This window comes from Lipotes vexillifer, unplaced genomic scaffold (assembly GCF_000442215.2).
Source record: "Lipotes vexillifer unplaced genomic scaffold, Lipotes_vexillifer_v1.1 scaffold415, whole genome shotgun sequence".
Taxonomy (NCBI): domain Eukaryota; kingdom Metazoa; phylum Chordata; class Mammalia; order Artiodactyla; family Lipotidae; genus Lipotes; species Lipotes vexillifer.
This window is the reverse complement of record NW_006774345.1, coordinates 1,743,021-1,769,687: the sequence shown is the minus strand read 5'-3', so window position 1 is coordinate 1,769,687 and position 26,667 is coordinate 1,743,021. Positions and strand designations below refer to the sequence as shown.

The following is a 26,667-nucleotide window of genomic DNA, read 5'->3' as shown; positions in this document are numbered from 1 at the left end:
CAGCAGGAAAGTGACCGGCAGCGTGAAGGGAGACAGGAAAAGACACCAGTTAGTATGTTGTTACCTGAATTATGCAAGAGAAAGGCAGCAGCCTCAAGCAGGGTGGTGGGGAGGTAGAGAAGCAGACACCCTTGAGTTAAGAGTCAGGAGTTAGAATTTCCACACCTTGTCGACCCAGTGAGTGAGAACAGGTGAAAGACCCTATCAAAGTCAAGTCTATCTAGCAAGGTGGATGACAGTTTCACTGCAAAGGGGGAAAGAAGAAATATGCTTTCAGAAGGGAAAGTTTGGAGAGGCTGAGAAAATGAAGATGTCTAAAAGCAACTGAGCTTTCAAAAGGCCCAAAGCCTGGGAGAAAAGCCTGGACTGGAGCCACAGGCGTCGGAGTCAGATGTGAAGTCTTAGAAGTGGAGAGCATCACCCAGGGAGAATGCACAGTGCACCGTGGACAGAAACACAAGGCCTGCCAACACTGAAAGGAAAGCACAGGAGGCGGATGAAACGGGCCAGATAGGAAGAAAGCAAACCTTGAGAGTATAGTGTTATGAAAGCAGGAGAGAATGCTTTGGGAAGGAAATATGTCTATTGTACTCAGAAAACTGAACTTGAAAAAACTAACAAAGCGATGTTACTTCAGGCTCTATCAAGTACAACTTTAAAAAATAAATATGCTACAAGGTTTGAGAAGAAGTAGTCAGTGTTACAATTACCTTCAAAAAATTCATAAGCAATGAAAACTGGTAATCTGAGCAGGATTTAAATTAAATGTATAATTCTCTATTTTTAAAAAAAATTTATTGGGGTATATAATTCTCTATTATAGCAGGAATAAATTTCTAGGACAAGGTCACACAGGATCATCAATAGAAAACCCTCATTCATAACTGTGTACAAGCATTAAAACATACGTGGCTGGCACACCATGGCCATGCAAATCCTTGTCGAATGCCTAAAACCAACCTGTATGACCAAACACATACATCAGGGAATCACAGTGTTCTTGTAGTAGCCTGTAAGTCAGTAATGATTTATCCTGGGCAAAAGGCTGATTTCTTTCCAAAGTTAAAATATATTTCCATGTGTGAATGTCAATTTTATTGTATTACATCATGAAGACATGGTCAAAGCACACCATTACCAACAACCTTACTACTAGCAAGTGCAAATATAAACTGCCATCTGAAACATTATGGAAACATTAGTCAGCCAGGGACAATTGCTGTTGACTCTACCCTGCTTCCTACCACACACTACTTTTGCTTCTCTCTACCACTGTTTCCTTATTTCCTTTGTTTTTTTGTTCTCGTCTACCTAATTTTAGCAACTACCACTTAAAAAGCTTGGTGTCTCATTTGCTTTCCTGCCCTTTACAAATCCATAAAGTCATGCCTCTTACAGAGTACCATTCAGTAACTATCTTTAATTTTTATGAATTCATTTTTATCCTTTGCTTGATACAGTACTATGAATAATAAATGATACCAAGGGCTGAGATTTGCATTCTGTAAATCTTATTAGAGAGTCTATTCTACCATCCAATATAAAATATAATATAGATAACATAGGAACACATTAAAATGGGAAAGATACCAAAAGCTAGGGTAACAATAAGAAGATCAAGAAATATGGTTTAGAACAGGAATAAGAAGGTTAATGGAGGGAAACAATAATGATACAGAAGAACAAAACTGTAATGGCAGTTTTATACAGTTAGGATATTAGAAGATTACTTTGCCATGAAGGTACATTCTTGGATACTGAGAACTATAAGATAGGTGCTTGCTAACACATAAAACCAAAAATATGAAGCAGTAAATCTCATTCCAGTTAACCTTGACATTTACAGTTCTAATTCTTTTAAGAGTAAAGATAATTAATCAGAGCCACTAGAAAGTTTTTAATATGAAAATTACATCTGGCTCAAAACACTTTCTTTTGATCAGTACACGTACAGTATGCTTAAAATCAAGTTAAAGCACTGCTCTGCTAGAAAACAAGCAATAAATTAGCAGGCCAAATGAGGAAGCACACAAACACAACTTCCTGAGGAGGGCATATTTTAAAGACCAACTAACAAACAGAATCTTAAATCCCCCCCCCCTTTTTTTTCATCATGTAATTCCTGCCATCAAAAAAATACTATTGTTGGGCTTCCCTGGTGGTGCAGTGGTTGAGAGTCCCCCTGCCGATGCAGGGGACGCGGGTTCGTGCTCCCGGTCCGGGAGGATCCCACATGCCTCGGAGCGGCTGGGCCTGTGAGCCATGGCCGCTGGGCCTGCGCGTCCGGAGCCTGTGCTCTGCAACGGGAGAGGCCACAGCAGTGAGAGGCCCGCGTACCGCAAAAAAAAAAAAAAAACTATTGTGACGAGAGAATACAGGTACTTCTTTCTCAATCTCTGAACTCTTTTCTAAGCTGAATGAGATGAACTTGTATAACACGAAGTACACTACAGTAGTTAAAAGCATGCCCTCTGTCTAGGTTTGAATCCCTCCTCTGGACTTATGAGCTGTGAGACTTCAGCTAAGTTGCTTAACCTTTTTGTGCTATGGGTTCTTTGGCTATAAAACAGGATAAGGTTGTTGTGAGGATAAAGTAAGTTGATATAAATTTATAAGTACTAACTACCAACTTGGCACAAAAAGCGTTATCTAAGCGTTACTTATTATTGTTGTTGTTTTTAAGAAACATCTTTTAATTGTTCCTCCAGACTTTAGAGCAATCTAATATCTACATCCCAAATATTTCTGATTTTCCTTCTCCACTCATTTTTCTCTTAGGCATATATCACTAACACACTACACATCTCATTTGTCTTGTGAACTTGTCTTCCCCATGTAAAAATAAGGCAGGCAGTTTTGTTTTATTCATGGATGTATGTCCAGAGCCTAGGTAAGTGCCAACAAGATAGGAGATACCCAATAAACACAATATCTCAGCAATTCTAAAACACACACCTTCTTACATTTTATTAACAAACATCTCTGAAATTGGGATGTAATATAATTATACACTTACAATTATCTTACAGTTAAAACTGCCAACACATTCTTTTTTTAAGGGGTATATAAAACATATGACCATCATTAACCTAGACCTGACGAAAGACTGTATGTCAATGAATGAATGAATGAAAGAACTAAAGTGACAGATAAACTTCAGTTTTACTTAACCCAAATTCCTGTACTTTAAAGAATCATTGTTATCTCACTTTTCCTGACTATAAGCAGATTATACTTAAAAAAAGGCTACTTATTGTCTAGATCGTTTTACTTGGGCATAAAAACGCCTAGCTGATTATTCCCAGGGATGAGTCATTCGTTACCATTTGCCTAGTTGATCAGTGACAAAATATTCATTAGCTTCTGAGTGAATTATTTCTAAATTAAACTAGAACTATTCCTTTGGAAATAACAGTTCTGTGAAAGCTGCTGTTGTTTTTACTTATTCTTATGACGACTGTAAACACAAATATAATGCTTACAATGGCTTTTTCACATTCTTTAAAAGAATATTTCAAAATGACAAACTATATATATATAAACAGTGAAGACAAAAGTTTGTACAAATTTTGACAAAAATTAAATTCACAATACTAGGAAGAAGATGAGCAAGAATTTTCTAAGAATAAAAGACGGGGAAAACGGCATACTCTTGTTTAATAGCACAAAGCAGCAACAATACACACAAAATTTTGAGCGTTAAGTGAATATTTCTAGAGATTATCCACAACTTCTACCATGTCGTAAAAGAGGTACATAACCATCCCCTCCTTAAATCTTAAAAACTACTGTACTAGGTACAAAGTTGCCGTTAATTTAATAAACTTCACTAATTAAACCAAAATCAATATAAGGAGAACTGCCCAAAATAACAACACAAAAGAAACTGCCGTCAAACTAAAGAGAAATAATGTCCATTAAAGATGAACAAATAATGTCCATTAAAAATGAAATGGAAGGGTTTTTAGTTAATCAGAAGTTTTGTCTTCTCATAACTAACGGCAGGGAAACACAAACACTTGGTTGAGGGAAGTGCAAATATGTGCAGATTTCAAAGTGAAGTTCAATATCGGGTTTTTAAAAAATTATTTATTTATTTATTTATTTTCGCTGCGTTGGGTCTTTGTTGCTGCGCGCAGGCTTTCTCTAGCTGTGGTGAGCAGGGGCTACTCCTTGTTGTGGCGTGCGGACTTCTCACTGCGGTGGCTTCTCTTATTGTGGAGCACAGGCTCTAGGCACATGGGCTTCAGTAATTGCAGCATGCGGGCTCAGTAGTTGTGGCGCACGGGCTTGGTTGCTCCCTGGCATGTGGGATCTTCCCGGACCAGGGCTCAAACCCGTGTCCCCTGCATGGGCAGGCGGGTTCTTAACCACTGCACCGCCAGGGGAGCCCCAATATCGTTTTTACGAACAAATGATGTTGTTATAAATATTGAGGGTTTTTAATGTTAACATATCCTATCAATTTGGTGATCATGAAACATCCAAAATTAGGTTTTAGATTAAATGTAGTATGTACATATGGTTGAATTAATGAATCTACCAATTGAGAATAGCAACTTGATGTACAAATCTCTAAAGTTATATGAAGTTAGCTAACATTTTAAAGTAGACTTGCATACTGAACAAACTCCAAAGTTTGTCAAATTACATCTATTAAAAGTTCCATGGGTCTGTTCCTGATTCACTGAATTTAAGCAGCAGGGGTCCAGCTCTTAAAATGGTGCAGCATATTTAATGTATAACTGAGAAGTCCATGTTTCTAGTAGTTCTGACTTGAGGAAAGTATCCAGACAATCTGGAAGACTTTACAGGAAAAAGAATATACTCCAACTGATCTGAGGAAGCCCTTTTAGGATATATGTGAATACTGACATTAGCTTCCTCAAGACCATGCTACCTCAGAAAAATTAAAGTAACTACCTACCATTAAAACAATGAGCAATTCACATAGAATTACATAAAGGTTTAAAAGAATCTTTTAGTGTGATTTAAAATTCTTTAACAATTTTGGAAATAACTTTTTGCTATTACCTTAAAATTTATCACAAGTAGTGGCACAGCATAAGATGTTTCAGGAAAAATGTTAAGAAAAACACTGAAGCACAATTTTTCTAGAATTGGCTTTGGAATATATACTAATATCTTTTAAACTTTAGCATTAATAATTTCCCTTCCTTACTAAAATAAACTGTAATCACCAAACATTCATCCTCATATATCCTTGCCCCCTCCTTTGCAATTTGGAAATCCCTTTTGGAAACTTCCTAACCTTACTTTTATATTCAACATGATCAATGTACAAAATAAAAGATTATCCCTTCAAACTATTTCAAAGACCATAATGCAATGAAGTTATAATGAATGTTTCTGTTTTTCAAAAAGAAATTTACTACAGATCAAGAATTATGAAACCAAAGATTTCTTTGAACACAGGGAAACTGAATATAATTCAAAGATTGAAAACTGTTTTTAATCAAAGGAAATATCCGCTAAATTAAAAATTGCCATCTAATCTACTCCATTTGCTCTGGTACCTTCTGAACTAATTGTTAAAGTTTAGGTTAAGAAAAAAAACAAACTTGGTCAGCTACTGGCAGTGAAAGCTATTTTAAGCCGCCTGGCAAAATGAAGGATAGTGAGCAGGGTTTAGTTCCACTGAATCCCCTGGGAACTACCAAGCCTGATTCCAGCTCAAGTGGAAAGACAATCATGCTATCGTAAACAAGCAGCAATATGTGCGACAGTACAAAATACTTCCTCCCACCAACTTAAAATATATAAATTAATTTGCAACACTGTTTTTGATCTAAAGTTACTTCACACCAATCTTTAATGCCACGAAAAATATGGCATAATCAAACAACAGCCAAGACAATCTAAGCATGCTTATTTATGAGCCAATTACAGAACTTGCCAAAGTACTAAAAATGAATGTAATGAAACTCACCTTCATTGGGAGATGTTTTTAACCTGGTGCAAATTCCATAGACATCTCCATAGCTTTCCTGTATTTTTCGTAATGCATCTGTAGACCTGAGCTCCATGAGAGCCCGCAGCTCTGCGAGTGTAATTCCAAAGTCTCCATCATGATTAGCTTCCTTCAAAGAGTTTTTTACGCCACCATATGCAACCGAGTTGTTTGCCATGTCACCCATTACAAGTATAATTTAACAGGAGGAAAATGTTTCCCAAAAGACTCTAATTTTCACTTGATATATATCCAAGATGAAAATCTTTTAAATATGAAAATCTTTCTTAAACCAAACACTCATTGTATGACTTTGTAAAGGAGCATCAGCAGCATTTCCCAGAGAAGTATCTTGACCTTTGGCCCATGACTAGTTTCTTCCTATCAGTCATGAGACGTACACATCTGTAAGAAGAAAACATTTAAAATTAGTAAAATCCATATGAGAGTATTATGCATATAAGCATACTTTCTAAGTGTCATCAGGTAGCTAATCAAAGTATATCATTTAATTGCAAAAATAGTTTTACTGTAGTTTCATGCCCTTAAAATATTTCGCATGATAAAAGGTCAAAGTATAACTTCCAAATAAAATTGTATATCAAGAGACATTAGCTTTCACCATTATTAAATGAAACTGTATTTCACATGACTGTTAGGGATTATTAATAGTTATCATTAAGCACTACGTTAGTTGCTTTAAATTCATTCTCTCATTTAATCATCACAATTTAATCCCATGAGGTGTTATTGCTCCTTACTCTATGGAGAATAAGCCTCAGAAAAATTGAGGGCTTTCTACACAGCCCAGATGCCTGATATGAATGAGTTGGGATGCCTCGAGGCCCATGTTCCTTCAAATACACTACCCTGTCTCTCCAAACCTTTCATATGGGAGAGTCCCGGAAAGGGCAAAAAGCACAATGAACTTCTCATATGTTTTGCTGCAACTCTCCTTGGCCACTCTGTGATGCCAGCAACTTTTGGCTTCCTAAAACTATCTTTCACATGTTTCACATTTTTCAACTGATTTCTGTCACATGTCACAGCCTCAGGTCTTCGTTGACTCTCTAAAGAAATTCTCTACCCCTTAGTCACTCTTCATTGTTACTCTATTTTATTTTCTTTGCTGGCCCTCAGTATTATCTGAAATTATCTTGTTCATTTATTTACTTACTTGTTGTTTCCCTCCACCTACAATACTAGTTCTGCATACAGGGCGTGGGTTGGTCCATTTCTATATCCTGAGAACCTAGAACTGTGCCAGACATTCAATAAGCATTTCAAGAATGAATGAATGCATTATTTTAATTTTCTTCACAATTCTTGGTTGAATCTGCAAACGTAGAACCCACAGATAGAGGGCCGACAGTAAGGGACGTGAGCATCCGCAGATTTTGGTATCCTGTAGGGGCTTGGGGTGGGGGGCAGTTGTCCTAGAACCAATCTCCTGCCAATACCAAGGGACAAATGTACTTTCAAGTTCTCCTCTTACTCTAAACCACCTAAAAATGAGCTCTCAACTCTTCCTTCTCAATATATGTCCTTTAAAGTATGACCTCAAAGTTAACACGCCCAACAATGGATTCATCTTATTCCCTAATTAGAAATTTCCCTTCCCTTCCTTTTCTTAATCATCTGGGCTTGAGACCTTAAATCATCTTTGATTCTGTCCACCCCAGCTTTCAGTGAACTGAGTTCCATTAACTCTTCCTTTGAAAAGCCTCTTCTACAGATCCCCTTTTCTTCCGGATCTTCAAGTCTCCCTACACAAATTATAATCACTACCCCCTAGAGTTTCTCTCTCATTCTATTATCTCCTACAACAATCTCTTCTACATTTTGCTGCTACAGTTAGTCTTTTAAACAGTTATCATGCCCCTATATCTAAACCTATAGGATGAAAACACAGTCTTCTTGTTCATTATCTGTTTGGTATTCAAGACTAAGCTCTATTTTACCTACTCAACCTCTCTCCCTCCCCAAAGTATCCCATATTTAAAAAATGCTTAAGGATGAAGAACTAGAAAAGATTACTTGCAAGTGCAATTAATATCCAGCTATGAAACTGTTATGGGGATGTTTGCAAATCATGGTATGTGGTTAAATATCCATCAAAATTGCCTAGAGGACTTGTTAAAATACAGATTGCTGGGCCCCACTTCCAGGGTTTCAGTAGGATAAGGGTGGGCTCCAGAATTTGCTTTCCTAACAAATTCTCAGGTGATACTGATGTTATTAGTTCAGAGTACAATGTGAGACCCACTGGACAGGAGAACGGGCTAAAAACTGAATTTATACCAGCTGGCTGAGGATGCCTAGTGGAGGGAAAGTTTGCTTGCCTTGGCTTAAATGTACAAGGATGTGATAGTTATGAACTCTGTAAGACATTTTCTTTCACTGCCTGCTTCCTCCCACTTCACAAATCCTTCTGCTTGCCCAATTAATACTAATTTTACTCATCTCCTAGGCAAAGTGGGTTCCTACTCACACATCAATTATTATAATAACCCAACTTCAGAAACTGAAGAGGGTGGTTATTTGATACTCTCTGAGTTTTCATACCTCACATTTCTTGGTATCTGTACATCACACCAACCCTAAAATAAATTATTATTTACTGAAGAGATAAAATAATTAAGATTCATTAGTCTATGTGTTGGAGGCATGTATGTCATCATTCCTCTGGTTTCCACAAAGAGGAATTTTCCTCAACAATTTCTGACCTCCTACCCCACCCATTACCACTGAGGTGAAATGAGCTGCTTGACAGATTTTTGGAGAACAACTAGACATACATAGCTTCCTCACCTCCCTGTGTTCTTTGTGAGCCCGATGTCTGCAGGACTCATCCATTCTGGTCTGAGTTATTAGGGGCAGACCCCCAGGTAAAAAAGCCTATTGTTCAAAGTGCCGGGGGGTGGGGCGCGGATAAATAACTGTTTAGTTCTGGATTCAATATTAGAACTTCTTTGTTGTCACACAAAAACTTTCATTTCAGCTTTTGTCAGTAATAAAAACTAATGTTTTTATTCCTATGTACCAATATTTGTCTTTTCTCTTCACAGAATTCAAGCAGGAGAGAAGCGTGTTATTTATTGGGTGCCCTTAAATTTCTCAACAATAAGGATACATAACAGAGCTAGGATCTGAAATCTCTGTTTGCAACTCAAAAGCCATGCTTTGGGGCTTCCCTGGTGGCGCAGTGGTTGAGAGTCCGCCTGCCAATGCAGGGGACACGGGTTCGTGCCCCGGTCTGGGAAGATCCCGCCTGCCGCGGAGCGGCTGTACCGGCAAAAACAAAACAAAACAAACAAAAAAAACCCCCATGCTTCTTCTACTGTACTGTCTCTACTTTAAGTCTTCATGTTTATTAGGTTGAAATGGAAATTTCTGTAGGTTAAAAAACAAACAACACCAAATGTACCAATTTATATAATGAAAACAGAATTCAATAGACATTATAGTGGATATTTGTTATCTGCCACATCAGCTCATCCTTCTCCCCCATTTGTCAGCAATGGCCTCACTTTTTGTTTGGGGATCTGCCCTTCCCCAACTCTCAATGTGGTCCATCTCCATATCCAGACTTTCCCCTGACCATAAGGATGATGGGTTCAGTAATGTGCATGTGACTCAACAAAGACCAATACACAGGTGACAACAAGGCATTTGCTGTGACTCTGGAACAGAGACTTGTTTCTTGTTACTGAACTTAAATCTGAGATGTGGAAAGCCTCTGAGAAAAGATCTAAAAGAGAGGGAGGGAGGACATATGTCTGTTAAGTGCTAGATCATTTGAGCCCCTTGGTCAATCAATGCCTAAAGTCTGTCTTATCCGTGATCTTTTCATTAATTTTTCAATAAATTCCTTTTGGGGATTTTCTATGACTTTGCAAGCCATAAGGCTTTGATAAGTACATGATTACCAACCACGTTCAGTCCCCCCACTGTTTAAAGAAAGAGAGGTCCAGGGAAAACCACCAAATGCAAACGAACCGCTTTCCAAAAGTGGACTACTTGAATTACTGATTAACTACAAATGATAAATCGGGCTGTTGTCTATTTCTAGATCATCTATAGCCTCTCCCCCTATTTTCCTCTCTGCCAACTCTTCACTCTTTTACTCACCTAACTAGTGAATTGACCAAAATGCCAAAGACAACAAACAAAAAAGTTTTGCTTTTCATTTGTTAGCTACAACATGACAATCAAGAGACATGCTATTTGGGATTGAGGTACAACACAGTAGAACATCTACTTTGCTTCTCATCGTTCACTAAAAGATTCTGACCTTCCATTTGAAAAGTTAAAGAAGAAATGTTAAGTGGAAGCTCAGGCTCCACAAGAGGGGGATTTTAAGGAAAACACATACCTAATCTACATAGGTCTACATAATTTATCCCAGAATCCCTAGATGACGTCTCTGACCCAACCACTATTGATAATCTTTGAGGGAATACATAAAAAGACAGAGGTGGTTTAAGACTAGAGTGGGGCAAAAATAGTTACAGTCTTCAAAAAGAAGAATAAGATGGATTCCAACCGACACATATGCTTTACTGTGAATGGGCAGGCCCCCAAAAGAAAACAAAAGGATGACTATGAGGTCTTAGTACTGAGTGAAGCTCATAAAGAGACAGTTTTGTTAATATTACAATTCAATCCCTTCTTTCACAAGGTCACTTGATCTCTAGACTGTGGAATGGTTGTATAGATATTATTTAGACTCAACAATGATAACAACAACAAAAATATCACACATTAGAAAAACTACAAGAAATATAGTGGCAGAGTTAAGTAAATTTGGGGATGAAATATGGAGTTGGATGAAATATGGAGCTCTAAAAATGATTATTAGGGGCTTCCCTGGTGGCGCAGTAGTTAAGAATCCGCCTACCAATGCAGGGGACACGGGTTCAAGCCTTGGTCCAGGAAGATCTCACATGCCACGGAGCAACTAAGCCCTGTGCTCCACAACTACTGAGCCTGCGCTCTACAGCCCACAAGCCACAACTACTGAGCCCGCGAGCCTCAACTACTGAAGCCTGTGCACCTAGAGCCTGTGCTCTGCAACAAGAGAAGCCACCACAATGAGAAGCCCGTGCACCGCAATGAAGAGTAGCCCCCACTCGCCACAACTGGAGAAAGCCCACGCGCAGCAATGAAGACCCGATGCAGCCAAAAATAAATAAATAAATTTTAAAAATTAAAATGATTATTAATATTATATAGTAACACAAGATTCCTGCAGGCAAGAAAATATATGCTACTATAACTAAGTGTATTAGAATAAGAGGAACACCTGAAAGGTGTTTTTAAATGCATTACTGGGTTCCTAATTCCTGACTGTTCTAAACTTTTTAGTGATGTGAAAATATAGGAGTTATGTTTCTCCAATCTGTAGATGACTTGAAGCTAGGTAAGTCAGCAAGTATGTTAGATGACAGAATCGGAATCGGAGACAGGTGGGAATGGGAAGCTAACTTTAATTGGTACAGAAGTATGGTCTCCTACATTTAATTCCAAAAACATAACTGTACAAACATGACATACAAGAAATACAACAGTATATATTCAAAGACAAAGGTTCAGTTTACTCAAAGCTCTGAATGCCTTAGCTTGATGTTAATTAATGTAAGTGCTTTCCCCTCCCACTCCCAAACTGTCTTAGGCAGCACTGACAGGAGTGTAACAACTAACAAAGGGAGTTTAATAGACTGATTCTACTTTGCCTTGCACAAACACATCTAAATGTTACAGGATCATCTGTAAAACACAGACATAGTAACAAATAACACACCTCCCTACATGTGTGAATATATGTAAAACAGTGTGAAATTAGCCTGACACACAGTAAATCGTAAATACATGTTAGCTATTTTTACTATATTTCTAAACCTAGAGGAAAAGAGAATCCTGATAATAGTCTAATATAAGTGAAGCTCTGCTATACAGATAAAGCACTGATGACTGAATACATCAAAAAGACTGGTGAACAACAGAGAGGCACCAACTTTTATTTGTATTATAGACAACAGGCCTACCAGATTTCACTTTCCTCAGGCCTGAATTACCATGAGAAACATAGTATAAAAAATAATAAAGAGAATGTTGAAGATGTCAGAAAATCAGCCCACTGAAGTAGTGGAAGAAATTCAATCTAGGGGATGAATATTTCACGATAGCTATTTTCAAACGTTTGAAATTTTTAAAAAAAATTTCATTGAAGTATTGTTGATTTATAGTGTGTTAATTTCTGCTGTACAGCAAAATGATTCAGTTATACATATATTCTTTTTCATTATGGTTTATCAAAGGATATTGAATATAGTTCCCTGTCCTATACAGTAGGACCTTGTTGTTTACCCGTACTATATATAATAGTTTGCATCTGCTAATCCCAAACTTCCCATCCTTCCCTCCCCCACCCCCCTCCCCCTTGGCAACCACAAGCCTGTTCGCTATGTCTGTGAGTCTGTCTGTTTCATAGATATGTTCATTTGTGTTGTATTTTAGATCCCACATATAAGTGATAGTATAAAACATTTGAAATTTTACTGTAGAATAGTGACTAGACATATTCTGTGGAGTAGTGGAGGGCACAACTAGAATGAAATGAAAGAAAGTTACAGAGAGGTAGATTTTTGGCTGAGGCAGAACTTAGTAACAAGTTATCTCAAATTGGAATGGATCTATAACAGTTAATTTTATGTCAACTTGACTAGATCACAAGATGCTCAGATATTTGGCTAAACATTATTTCTGGGTGTGCTTACAGGGGTGTTTCTGGGTGAGATTAGCATTTGAATGGGCAGACTAAGTAAAGCAGATTGCCCTTCACAATGTGGGTGGGCATCATCAAATCCAATGAGGGCCCAAATAAAACACAGTGAAGAAATGGTAAGTCGTACCCACCCCTCCCTGCCTAACTGTCCAGTCTTCCCCTGCCCTCAGACTGGGAATTACCCACTGACTTCCCTTGTTCTCAGGACTTCAGACTGATCTAAAACACCAGCTTTCCTGGGTCTTTAGTTTGTAGATGGCAGACAGTGGGACTTCTCGGTCTCTGTAACTGCCTGAGCAAATTCCTCATAATAAATCACTGTATGGATAGATTTCTTATTGGTTCTTTTTCTCTGGAGAACCCTGACCAATAACAGGTCCCTCGGTCAGTTAGACTCCCTACGCTTGGAGTTGATAGAGCTATACTAAAAGAATGTATGGAAGAGAGTTCAATACTTGAAGACAGTCCATGCCCTTTTGGTGATGACTCTAGTCTTTAAAAATTCAAAAGGTAGCACTGTAAGTCCTGATGCAGTAAGCATGCTTTATACATGTACACAACTTCCTGTCCAGCACTCCATTTCCCATTGATCTTAAACTGTTCAGCTTTTAAAAATCAAGATTCCTTTTAGGGAAGATTACTTCAAAGAGAACATACCCCAGACAAGAAAACTTATTCTTTTTTTTTTTTTTTTTTTACACAATGTATTTATTTATTTATTTATGGCTGTGTTGGGTCTTCATTTCTGTGCATGGGCTTTCTCTAGTTGTACAGGTCTTCTGTCTCCCTAGGTAGGTTTATTCCTAGGTATTTTTTTTTTTTTATACACATTTACACAATGTATTTATTTATTTATTTATGGCTGTGTTGGGTCTTCATTTCTGTGCATGGGCTTTCTCTAGTTGTGGCAAGTGGGGGTCACTCTTCATCGCGGTGCGCAGGCCTCTCACTATCGCGGCCTCTGTTGTTGCGGAGCACAGGCTCCAGACGCGCAGGCTCAGTAATTGTGGCTCACGGGCCCAGTTGCTCCATGGCATGTGGGATTTTCCCAGACCAGGGCTCGAACCTGTGTTGTCTGCATTGGCAGGCAGATTCTCAACCACTGCGCCACCAGGGAAGCCCCGAAAACTTATTCTTTTTTTTTTTTTAATATAGTGTATGAAACATACCATCTAATTTGAAGATCTGCTAATTGTGTTCATAAGCTTAGGAAAGACATTTGATTAATTTCAACCCTGAATTTACACAAACTGGCTATAAATCAAAAGTAATTTATGTGTTAGAAACCAATCCTTTCATTTAAACTTCCATTAATCTCTTAAAGTGTCCTTTGAGTCAACTAAAGATTCCTAAGTAATCTTGACTTTTTTCAAATCACTCCCAATTTGGGATGAAATTTCAAAACCAGCAGAAAAAGTTATAGTCCTAAACCTTACTCTTTAATGTTTACAGATTCGGTAACTACTTAAGTACATAAGTTACTTCTGATTTCATACCTTCTTGTCCATGACTGGTTCTATGGGAACACAAATTATGGATCTGGGTTTTGGGGGGAAAATCCTCTAAAGATAAAGACAGCTTATTTTCATTCACTTAGAAAAACTGTAAAAGTTTCTAAATCAAAGTAAAATGCCAACAATATACAAATTTTAAAAAGCCAGCATTCTGCTGAAAAATGATTACAAAGGAAAAAATCATAGACTTTAACAGCTGAAAGGGATGTTGAAGATCAAATCCAATTGTTCATTTTACACCAACTGAAACCAAACACTCATCATCATCTACTTCCAAAAAGAATAAAAAAAGGCAAGCATTAAATGCTCACAAAAATCATTAAAAAGAAGAGTAAGAGATCAAAATTTAAATCATGGGATAAATCGTAACAACACACAGGTTTTAAGGAGGCTACTATGGGGAAATAACTGGCACTGTACTTCAAAATGGGTACTGACACCCTAGCTATTAGACACACCATTTGATTGACAAAAGGGTAAAAGTTTTTGACTGCAGCCTTTCAAAAAAGAACACTCACAAAATCTCCATTTTCTTAGCTTTTTTTTTTTTAACATAAAAATTAATTCAAATTCCTCTGTAGACAAGTAGCTGTGAGAAGAGGGATAACATCTTTATAGCTGTTTCTCACTGTAGCTGCTATCGCATGTTACTGACAGTGAGCACTAGCTCATAAGTTAAGAAATCCAGCCCCACCAGATACTAGCAGTAACTCTCAGTCAGTGAAAAACCTGAAACTCGCCACCTTAAATGTTCCCTGAGGGAGTCTGGACTGTAAAACTATGCCTAAATTTAGGCCTGTTATACTGAACATTTATTTAAAGACAAAAACCATGCCTTATTTATCTCTGATCTTCATATCTTAAGCAAGAGGTACTATGCTCTTTCAACTCCCTGACAGTCACCTTCTGCAGGGAAAAAAATCTTATACCTAACTCATACCCTAAAATTTAGTCTTTAAAAAATTAAAGCAATTTTAATAAGAAATGACAAAAATGTACTGTAAATTACTGAATATATAAGTACTAGCATGTAATATTTGACTGTAATGGAGGAAAGAGCAGATGGTCTAATATCATACATATCAAAGAGTAGACACCTCAAGATCGTGAGTGGTGGGAAGATTCTCTTACCAAATTTTGTTATATTCAAATTATTCCATTAAAACACTCTGAAAAACCAAGGGATTACTTAATTTTAATGTTACTCTGAACTCGCATTAATCAAGTTTTAAGGGGCTTAAAGAAAACATACATGCTTGGCTTGCATATAAAAGAGCGTATAAAGCTTGTTTACAAAAGTAATTTACATCAGGTGAGTAAAGAATGATACATCTACATAAGATTAAATTCACCAAACAGGATTTGTTTCATAGAACGGATAAGCAGGAAAATAAGCACAGACTACAACACCTGATTTATTAGTCTCAAAAAACTTCATGAATACCATGGCTGTGTCTGTGTTGACAAAAATTACTCCCACTCCCCTCAGTAAGTTACTTATCCACTAGACTCTTTCAGAGACAGAAACTAAGTACAGTACTTTCAAGGGCAAGTTACAGATGCTGCCAGTGATAAATTCAGAATGACCACTTTAGCAAATCTCTCAGGGTGGGAAGCAAGTAGATTAGAATAATGGAGGAACTAACTTGTTCTTCTATTACAGCTTTTTGTTTTTTTAACATCTTTATTGGAGTATAACTGCTTTACAGTGTTGTGTTAGTTGCTGCTGTATAACAAAGTGAATCAGCTATACGTATATATATATATATATATCCCCATATCTCCTCCCTCTTGTGTCTCCCTCCCACCCTCCCTATCCCACCCCTCTAGGTGGTTGCAAAGCACCGAGCTGATCTCCCTGTGCTATGCGCTGCTTCCCACTAGTTATTTTACATTTGGTAGTATTTATAAGTCCATGCCACACTCTCACTTCATCCCAGCTTATCCTTCCCTCTCCCCGTTTCCTCAAGTCCATTCTATACGTCTGTGTCTTCATTCCTGTCCTGCCCCTAGGTTCATCAGAGCCATTTTTTTTTTAAGAGTCCATATATATGTTAGCATACAGTATTTGTTTTTCTCTTTCTGACTTACTTCACTCTGCATGAGACTCTAGGTCCATCCACCTCACTACAAATAACTCAATTTCGTCAACACACAGGTGCAATGATCTGTTTACCTCTCTGTCTTCCCCAATGAACTGTGAACTCAAGGCAGGATTTGTGCCATTTATTTTTAACCCCAGCACTGTCAGGAATATAGTAGGTGCTCAATGTTTATTGAATGGAAACATTCCTGTTTGAACCTTAGCTAAAAATCAATTTGAAAAACGGGTTTTACATTAGTAATCAATGACAATTCAAACAGCAGAGCAAAACATAACTCCGAATGCTATGTTTAAAATAATATGCTAGGTGTTTAGTTTGTTAAGAGAAAGTCATAGCCTTCAAGGAGTTTTGAAACCACTTTGGTATGCAAATATACAAACTTTCCTTTAAATTCTTTCAGACAATGTTAAGTTAAAGGTAATTCAGGGCTTCTCTGGTGGCGCAGTGGTTGAGAGTCTGCCTGCTGATGCAGGGGACATGGGTTTGTGTCCCGGTCCGGGAAGATCCCACATGCTGCGGAGCAGCTGGGCCCATGAGCCATGGCCGCTGAGCCTGCGCGTCCGGAGCCTGTGCTCCGCAACGGGAGAGGCCACAACAGTGAGAGGCCTGCGTACAGCAAAAAAAAAAAAAAAACAAACAAAAAGGTAATTCAGATTTCCAAATAAATTATATAATGACTGCAACATGGCAGTGGTTCTTAACTGGGTCCTAGACTCTCAAGGCTATGCAAAGCAACAATGCTGAGTTTCAATACTTCATAAAGCCTAGAAAAAATGATATATTTATTTGAGAAATAATTTGTTAGGATTACTCATGTTAATTATGCCAAATCAATATGGTAATAAAGTTAGCAATTAGATCTAAAGAATTAAGAGATAAAAATCTTACCTGCAAAGGCAGATTGGTAAGAAAATCCTTCATCCCACATCTAGCTATCACCCTCTCTTAAATTTGCCATTTCTATTTTATCTTCTACTCACAGATCACCCCATTTCAAACCAGCGGCTTCTGGGCTGCACCAAAACTACTCTTCAAGGTGACCACTGACCTCTCTTGTTCCTAAATCTAATAGACACAGCTAGTCCCTCTTATCTGACCTACTGGCAACCTTTGCTACTGTTAATCACTACTTCACGCCTGAAATGTACTGTTGCCTTAATTTCTCTGATGTTGACTCTTGTTCCCACCACAGTGCCACCTCTGGTTGCTTGTTCTCATTTTTCACTGCTTCTTCTTCGTCTTGAAATTGTCAAGGGAGTCGGTGGCGAGGGATTGGGTGGCACTGTAATCCTGACCGTAACTGTTTCCATCTGTTTTTAGTTAGTGAGCATGAGATCCGTTTATTTGCATGTGCATTTACAGGGTTCATTTTTTTTTGTCTCTCTCCTATCTCATAATTTCACTATTCAATTAAAATGATGAAACCACATGATAGCAGTCTGGCTTACTAAAAGTGTGAAAAAACCACCCAGTTTCCTTATCCTAGCCCCCAGTACAGCTCCTTTTCCTCCACAGTCTTTAGTTTATAAAGAAATATGTCAGCCCAAAGCAGAACAGTTTCTGTAAACTGGTGATTCATCCCCCTCCCTGGGGCTGTAAGACAATTACTCTTTTGATAACTGTCATTTCCAGCACAGATTGTTTATGCCAGAGTACTTAATTAAGCATAAGATATGATAAAATTTTAATATGAATGATTTCAAACACAGATTACTTGAAGTTCACTGTAGACATTTTTGCTTTATGGTCAAATCAGTTGAACTCATCTTGTTCCCAACTTTGATGATGCCAGTGTCTCTGGAAAGGTTGTCCTAACTAGGAATGAGTGGTTCTCAAACCTCAGCCTGCATGAGAATCACGTGAAGGGCTCTTTAATACACAGACTGCTGGTGATCTCTGATCCCCAGCAATTCAGTAGATGCAGGGCAGGACGCAAGAATTTACATTTTGAAAAACTTCTCAGGCGATGGTGATAACTGATGCTGCTGGTCTGGAGAACCACTATTATAGATAATAAGTATGCCCTGAAATCTGACTAAGGAACAAACTGTTAGATTATCACCTTAATCCAAAATTTCCCAACAACAATATAAGCAAATTACTCATGGTTCTTTGTTATGCTATTCTTAATTTGCATGAATAACTGAAAGCACACCATATTCTAAAAATACGCTGTTACTTTTTTATTTTTAATACCAAGTATATTGATGTATTATACAAATACTGCAAATCATTTCCTTCATTCAAAGAATCGTGAAGACACTTTGCTTTATTTTGAACATATGTAAAATGATTTTAAACACCTAAAAATCTTAAATTTTAACAAATTTAACAGAGAACTACAATTCAGATATCTACCTTTCTCCTGCTCTCTCCCAGAAATAAACTGTCCTTTGTTTTCTCCTATCCTATTGTTCTATTTAGGCGTTTTAAGAACTTTCACCCTAACAATAATCGTTTCCATGCGCAAGAAAGGCCTTTGAAAAGCTCAGAAGTAATTTATATAATCCAGTGCTGCTTACCAACAAATATAAGAACATATTCTATCTACAGTTAAATATGAGAACGAAATGTTCTCTCATTTTCTAGTCTCACTGGTTTTGAGAATTTCAGCTATAGTCAAGAAAGATTTCTAAATTAAAACAGTGTTTTTTTCCTTCTGTTCAGGAGCTAGAAGGCAATATGAACACTTGAATGTCACACCAGCTGCTCTATCAGCCTACTCAATTCTTAAGAGCTTCTATCCTGTCAGTTCCCAAGAACCTACACTTAAATGCTTAAGGAAACAGGATGCTCATTATGTCACTGAACAAGCTCACAAAAATAAAGTTGGCAATATTTAGAGAAGCATAAATCTTATCTATAAATTTAACATGAGCTTTCTGTCTTCTTAATTAAAAACTCTAGATTTCAAGGATTATTTATTCCAATATTTAAACAACTGAAGGAACACAGAACTAAGGGCAGAAGACCCTTTTCCATTCCTTTGTCTCCTTTTTCTTTATACCGTTTGATTAGTTGATGGTCTTTTGCAATTTCCAGCCATGGTTACTAAAGAACAGCCCAGTAAATCAATACTCACTTTTGCAACACATTCAAAAAATCCGGTTGAAAAACAAGGTAAGCTATATTTTAAGAGGATGTTAGGCAAGAACCTGATTTACAGTTAACTCACCAAAGGGCAAAGAATATGAACATTAGGGGATGTGTTGAGCCGTAACCACTCGATCACATCATGTTGATGATCCTTCAAACTCTCTGGTTTCACACAGTTCCTGACTTTCATTCCAAGACTTTGATTTGTACTCTGTGACTGCTATTCAGGGTACAGGTACACATTAACAGTCATCATCACTTGGAATTGTTCTATTTTCAAGACTTCCTCTCTGGTGCAATTTCTATTTCTCTTCACCTATAAGGAATCTTGTATATATATCCTGACCTCCAGGCTCAAAGGCAGTCAAGACCCTTTCTGATCATACTTGCCTCCCTAAGAAAGCTAACTTCCCAATGGTTAGAGACTCCAGTTTTGCTCCTCTGGCTTCCCTTGCTCTTTTATTCTCATACTACACTCATCTGGTTAATTAGCTACCCCTGAAGAGACATACCATATGGCTGAGCGATGCCGGTTAAAATTTTAAATTCCATTAGAAACTTGTTTTTCTCAGTAACATATGATCCACTGACACATCTCTAACTTCCTAGCATGTTCCTTTTTCTATTTGGAGTCTCCTAAATTACTCCAACTCTTGCCTCTCCAGGCTACTCAAGTCTACTCCAAGACCATACTTCCTTATTTCCTTGACAGCCACTGCAAGCCATGGCCACTACTTTGTACTGGTTCCTTCAACTTCAATATTCAGATACATTCGACCCCATAAAAGACCATTCTCTCCTCCTCCCACCCAAAACAGTCGTCTCCTGGATTTTGTTAGGGAAACAAGATATCCTTTTTTCCCTTCCTTTTACCACCTCTTATAAGGTCTATCCTCAACGCTTCTTCCTGATCACCTGCTCTCACCTTGATCCATCCTCCCACTTCCGGGCTGGCTGCCTGTGGTGATTAATAATCTCAGGCTTCTTCTCAGTCCTCAGCCTCCTATATATTTTGTGTCATTTGACAGTACCCTTCCCTCCTATCCATTATATTTCTTACTTAGTTCTCCCAAGTCTCTAAGCAATACTCCTCAGCCCACATATTTCCTGGCATTTTAAATCTTTACCATACCCTAAATGAGGTTATCACCCAGGGATCTATACACAGGCCTCTGAGCAGCTGATATCACATCATGACCTATATCTGAGAACTTGATCAAGCTCCAGGCCAATGTTTTCAACTGTTAATAGACATAAACATTTGAGTATCTTGCAGCAAATCTGACTCAATCACCAATATTATTACACTTATCTCCCCATATCTGTTGTTTTCTCTGAAGTTCCTATCAGTTCCAAACATATCTGAGTAAGCCCTAAATCCAAGTCTCTTTCTTCAAGGAGTCTGCGGCCTAAATGAGGAAGAAAGACAAGTATACAAGCAAACACAATTAAGTGTTGTAGAGAGCATCAGGAAAGGTTGGGTGAGCACACAAAGCAATGAGTGTTAATGGGGATGTGGCTTTGAGAAAGGCTTCACTGTCTAGGACACACCTGGAATGAGGCAGGGCTGGGGAGAGGTGATGAAAGGGCTGAAAACAGAAGTGTGAGTGATAGTTTGACATACCTAAGCACAGGAGAATAAGGAGGCAGCACAGGAAAGAGATGATACCATGATAAAAACACTATCTACTTATACTCTTGGAAAGTTTCTTAAAAGTTTATCTTCTCTTCTTAAATACAACTTAAGTTTTCTGAGGGAGTAGCCACAACTTGTGTCCCTTTCATGGCTCTTACAGAGGCTAATAAATTACTTAACTGTTCACTAGAATAAAAATGGATAAGAGTCCATCTAAATTGTGGAAGATCAAAGCAATTAGAATCCTCAAGCTCCCCTCACAGAATATTTAAAAAATCAGGCACACACATTAAAAACAATCAACCCCACCCCGCAAAACTTCAGGCTAATATTAATATAGTACTTGGGAGAAAACATGCAGATTTCAAAAGCTCCTGACTTCCTATTTCTTTATGATAATTTCTTAATACAAATGATTTATAAATCATCTTATAAAACTCTTATAAATCATCTTCCAAAACTAATGAGAGACTTGCATCACCCTTTGAAAAGGTCAGAACACTTTCACAGCACTTGCAAAAAGTAAAATGAAGGAACCAGGAAGGAGATCAAAAGGAAGGAGTACTTTTAAGATGGTGATAAGACACTGGGCAGCATCTAGCCTATAAGCATCTCCCCTCTGTAGAGGTCTTCAGTAGAAGAAATGTGGATATTGACGGCTTCAGCATGGTGTCATGTACCAAACCAGCACCACTCCTCTCATCCATTTGTTTTAGTAACACTCTCAGGTTCCCCACCTTCTTTTTCTTTGGACAAGTTTCAAATAATCTCCTAGCGTCATTTTTCCTAATGAAAGCTGGCCTATTCCCTTTGCCTTTCTACTAACTTCTCCTTCAAGGAACAGTTAACATGCCCTGCCCTCTTTGACACCATGACATGGAATTACTAGTCTCCTTCTCTCTGCTTCTGTAGTTTTTGAGCCACTGTAACATTCAATATGTACTACAATTACTTGTGTGCATGACTTTCTTCCTGATTAAAATGTAAGCTCTGAGGACAGGTTGGTCTTGCTCATTTCTGAATCTCCTAGTGACCACCTACAGCTACAACACCTTCCCACAGAAATGGCTCAATACGGGGTAATTGAACTGAACTGGAAAACATGTGGCAATGCTGGTCCTTTAAGTAAGGCCTGTCTCAGGTGCTGGCAAATGAAACAGTCAGTTCCAGAGAAGCAGAGATTATTTCAGCACTCAAGAGGATGCCTGGCCCACCAGGGAATCATGACTACGGTGATGGTAGGTCCACAACTTCTTAGATTTCATTTCAGCACTTTTCTGTACTTGCTGGGTGACCTTCGGCAATTTACCCGGTGTTTTAGCTTCCTCATTTGTGAAATGGGGGTAACACCATTTACTTCATAATTTTGAAGAGGTTTTAATGAATTAATACATGAAATATCTCAGAAATAATACCAATGTCTTAGAGCCTGGCACTTAATAGTAAGTACTTAATAAACCATAGCTATTTGTTATATTAGCAATAACACATTTTTAGTTTCCAATAAACTGTCATGTGCAGTGAACACTGTATAATACTTAAGTCACTCTACTGATATAGAAGGCACATAATACATACTTGTTAAGTGAAGACATTAAATTCAATATTTGAATGGGATGTCTTTATATATGACGACACCTAACAGCATTTAAGAATTAAAAAGCAAGAGGCCTGGATCACATCCAGAATTTTCTAACAGTTGATCTGCAAACTAGATTGATCTACTTTAGAAAAGAATAGTAGAGTGACACCCCAGAGGCAGAAAACAGGTTTTCTTCCCACAATTAAAATTAGATGATTAATTGTTGAAGGTTCTTCAAAACTTAAAAATAATGATTAAGAAAACTAAACAGCGGGCTTCCCTGGTGGAGCAGTGGTTGGGAGTCCGCCTGCTGATGCAGGGGACACGCGTTCGTGCCCCGGTCCGGGAAGATCCCACATGCCGCGAGGTGGCTGGGCCCGTGAGCCATGGCTGCTGGGCCTGCGCGTCCGGAGCCTGTGCTCTGCAACGGGAGAGGCCACAGCAGTGAGAGGCCCGCGTACGGCAAAAAAAAAAAAAGAAAAAGAAAACTAAACAGCAACCTGGAAAAGTCTTTGTGGCACAATATTCAGGGCGGAAATACAAAGCTATATCTATCCAACGATTATAACCATTTAGAATTCACATATTGTAAATGGACAAGAACCAGAAAACACTAGGGGGAATTAGCTAATTTGTCAGAGTAGCCTACAGATTATTTTCTTTCCTAAATCCTGTGGATGTTAGTTGAGCAATATAAAAGTGACATATTTGCCTTCAATTATCAGACATTCTGACTTTGATCTATCAGTATTACATTGAAATTCTAGTGCAATGGAAGAATTTGCCAACTTTGGTACTGACCCACAGTATCCTTATGTGGCCTCTCCCATTGCGGAGCACAGGCTCTGGACGCGCAGGCTCAGCGGCCATGGCTCACGGGCCCAGCCGCTCCGCAGCATGTGGGATCCTCCCAGACTGGGGCACAAATCCACATCCCCTGCATCGGCAGGCGGACTCTCAACCACTGCGCCACTAGGGAAGCCCCAAAACTGTGAACATTTTAAAGTTAATGGCCATGATCTAGGATATCATACACAGAATGTACAATGAGCAGCAAATACTGATTTAATAGCTGAAATAGAAAATGCACCATGTAAACTACCAGTCAAGGAATTATGAATAATCATTCATATGTTCGATGCTGGCCTGAGCAAGTAAGAGAGTAAATGTAAAGAGAAGAGGAAAAATAGTATACTAGGGCTTCCCTGGTGGCGCAGCAGTTAAGAATCCGCCTGCCAATGCAGGGACAGGGGTTTGAGCCCTGGTCTGGGAAGATCCCACATGCCGCGGGGCAACTAAGCACGTGCGCCACAACTACTGAGCCTGCTCTCTAGAGCCCGCAAGCCATAACTACTGAGCCCGTGTGCCACAACTACTGAAGCCCGAGCACCTAGAACCCATTCTCCACAACAAAGAGAAGCCACCGCAATGAGAAGCCTGGGCACCACAATGAAGAGCAGGCACCGCTCAACACAACCAGAGAACGCCCGCACACAGCAACGAAGACCCAACGCAGCCAAAAATAATTAATTTTTTTAAAAAAAAGGAAAAAGAAAAATAGTATACTACACAAAGGACACAAGCAGACATACAACAGAAGAACCTTCTCAGAACCTGATCACAGAAGAGAAGTATAAGGGTACAGCTCTTTGCACTTAAAGGAAAGTCTTCTGAACTCATCAACAGACTTAGCTTCTCTGGGACCACCTGGAAGGAATTAAATTTTAAAATCAGTATATTAGATTAAGCCATATGACACTGCCATTTTTCTATGTGAAAACCAGTAGAATATCAGCAATTTCATATGGTTCAACCTAATATAATCGATTGAGGAGAGTATCCACATCAAGCATACTAAAAAGATGAAAATGGATCCCAGTTCTCAGACATTAGCATTAGCAGACTGAATGAGTTAATTTAACGGGTGGGGGGGGGGGGGGGGTGGGAATTTAACAATCAGAAATGGCTGGTCAACCATGAAAGAACAGGCAGAAGACAGCTGTTAGAACAGCAAAAGAAAACCTGGCCTTTCTCATTCAAGCAGTGTTTAGCAGAGTATCAAAGTCACAATGAGGTTCCAGTAGTATTTGTATCCTAACTGGGAAGAACTATAACACTGATGGGATACCTGTTCCAGGTACTGTGCTGAACAATACACAGTATACTCTACCTAATCCTTCCAACACCCTGTGAACAAGGTATTGTACTATTATTACCCCAACTGCCAGATGAGGTAACTGGTCTTTGAGAGGGTAAGAAAAGCCTGACTCCATTACACATTCCAAACCTTATACCACTTGTTCTGCTGACATACTAAGCAACCTTCTAATTATAATATGGCGTCTCATGTGGCAAAATCTATGGGGAAGAGAATGTGTTAGCCAGGACTTGAGAATCTGTTTCCCAAGGCAGTTACTTTTTTTTCCCACTGTAAATTAATAAACTGACATTCTGATTTTTATATCAATCTCATGAGGCTTTGATAATTATAGTCTGATCCAAAAAATCGATTATTAGAGTGTAGATGAACTGAGTTTCAGAGCCTGCAAGTCTCAGAATCTTTATCATGGTAAACCTACTAAGGGAGGGCTTTCCTGGTCGCGCAGTGGTTGAGGGTCCCCCTGCCGATGCAGGGCACACAGGTTCGTGCCCTGGTGCGGGAAGATCCCACATGCCGCGGAGCGGCTGGGCCCGTGAGCCGTGGCCGCTGAGGCTGCGCGCCCGGAGCCTGTGCTCCGCAACGGGAGAGGCCACAACAGTGAGAGGCCCGCGTACTGCAAAAAATAAAAAAATAAAAAAGCTCTTTCAAAAAAAAGAAAAAAGACCTACTAAGGGATGTAATCCCTATCCTGTGAGGGCCCTTTGGGGGACAGCCAATCCTCATCCTCCCAAGAGAGGAGATAACCTCAACCTTATCATTAGCAGTCTCTTCCTTTGGACATCTCTAGAGTACAAAGAGGTAACAGAAGCGACCAGATTCTCATCCTGACTCTGCTGTGCTAACATTTAATCCTGAGCAAATCACTCTCCTTCCTTGCTCTCAGTTTTTCATGGGTAAAATGGAGGGGCTGGGCCCAAGGATCTGATATCCCTTTCTTATCTACACCAATGGCTGCCTATCTGGTGAAACACTCCTCCCTCGCATTCCATGTGCACTTTCTAGTTTTATATCTATCTTTCTTAGCATAACTTCCTGTTTCTCTGACTGGCTCCCCTATCCACTTTCTGCCTCTACACCCATCCCAATAAAGTCTGGGGTCCTCTACTCTTATCTCACCAGCACTCAACAGTTATAACTCTAGACTTGTACTTACAGACACTATCTGTACTCCCCGTTATCTGCCTACTGTGGATTCTACAGAGTCAGCATGATCTCTGTATATATGTGAGGTATTGAAAAGCTGTGCCTTTATCTGAAGGACCCAGGTGCACTTCAAAAGTCTTGGGTTCAGGATTTCAACTGGTTATTAGTATTTTCTTTTCCAGTTTTGTCTCTTGCTTCCATGTAATTCACCTACAAATCTATACTTTCAGACCTCATTTCTCACTCACCTCAAAAATCCTGATGGTCATTTAATTTTTAGTTTTAACCTCAAGCTAAAACCTCAAAATCCATTCCTATTACCAATCCCCAAATTCCTCTAGACCAGACTTTTCCAAACTGGTGTCCTAGAGAAGGCTAATTCACAATATGTTAACAGCTATGATGTGAAAAGGTCAGCATAGCAAATAGGTTTCTTTAGTCAGACTTTGCACAGCCATGCAATTTTGTGAATCTACAAGAGGGAAATATTACATGTAGCATTTCCTGAACTTATTTTTAACTACTGTTTCTCCCCCACCACCCCCGCCAATGGAGCACCTATTAATATCTCTAGGAACCAGTGTTTCACAGAATATTTTAGGAAACACAGTTCTATCCTTTCCTATTTCAGTCAAAGTATCGACCACTTAAGCTCAAAAGCACCTCTGATTT

At 38.7% G+C, this 26,667-nt stretch overlaps 1 protein-coding gene across 1 annotated transcript in view; it reads right to left on the bottom strand.

The window, feature by feature from the left end:
• The window catches only part of ATP2B1 (ATPase plasma membrane Ca2+ transporting 1), a 133,708-nt gene that overhangs the window by 68,806 nt on the left and 38,235 nt on the right, over positions 1 to 26,667 (bottom strand). Inside the window, exon 2 of the mRNA XM_007449112.1 lies at positions 5,951 to 6,376. Coding sequence (XP_007449174.1) covers positions 5,951 to 6,158 — 208 coding nt within the window. The 5' untranslated portion in view covers positions 6,159 to 6,376. The remainder of the gene's footprint in view (positions 1 to 5,950; positions 6,377 to 26,667) is intronic.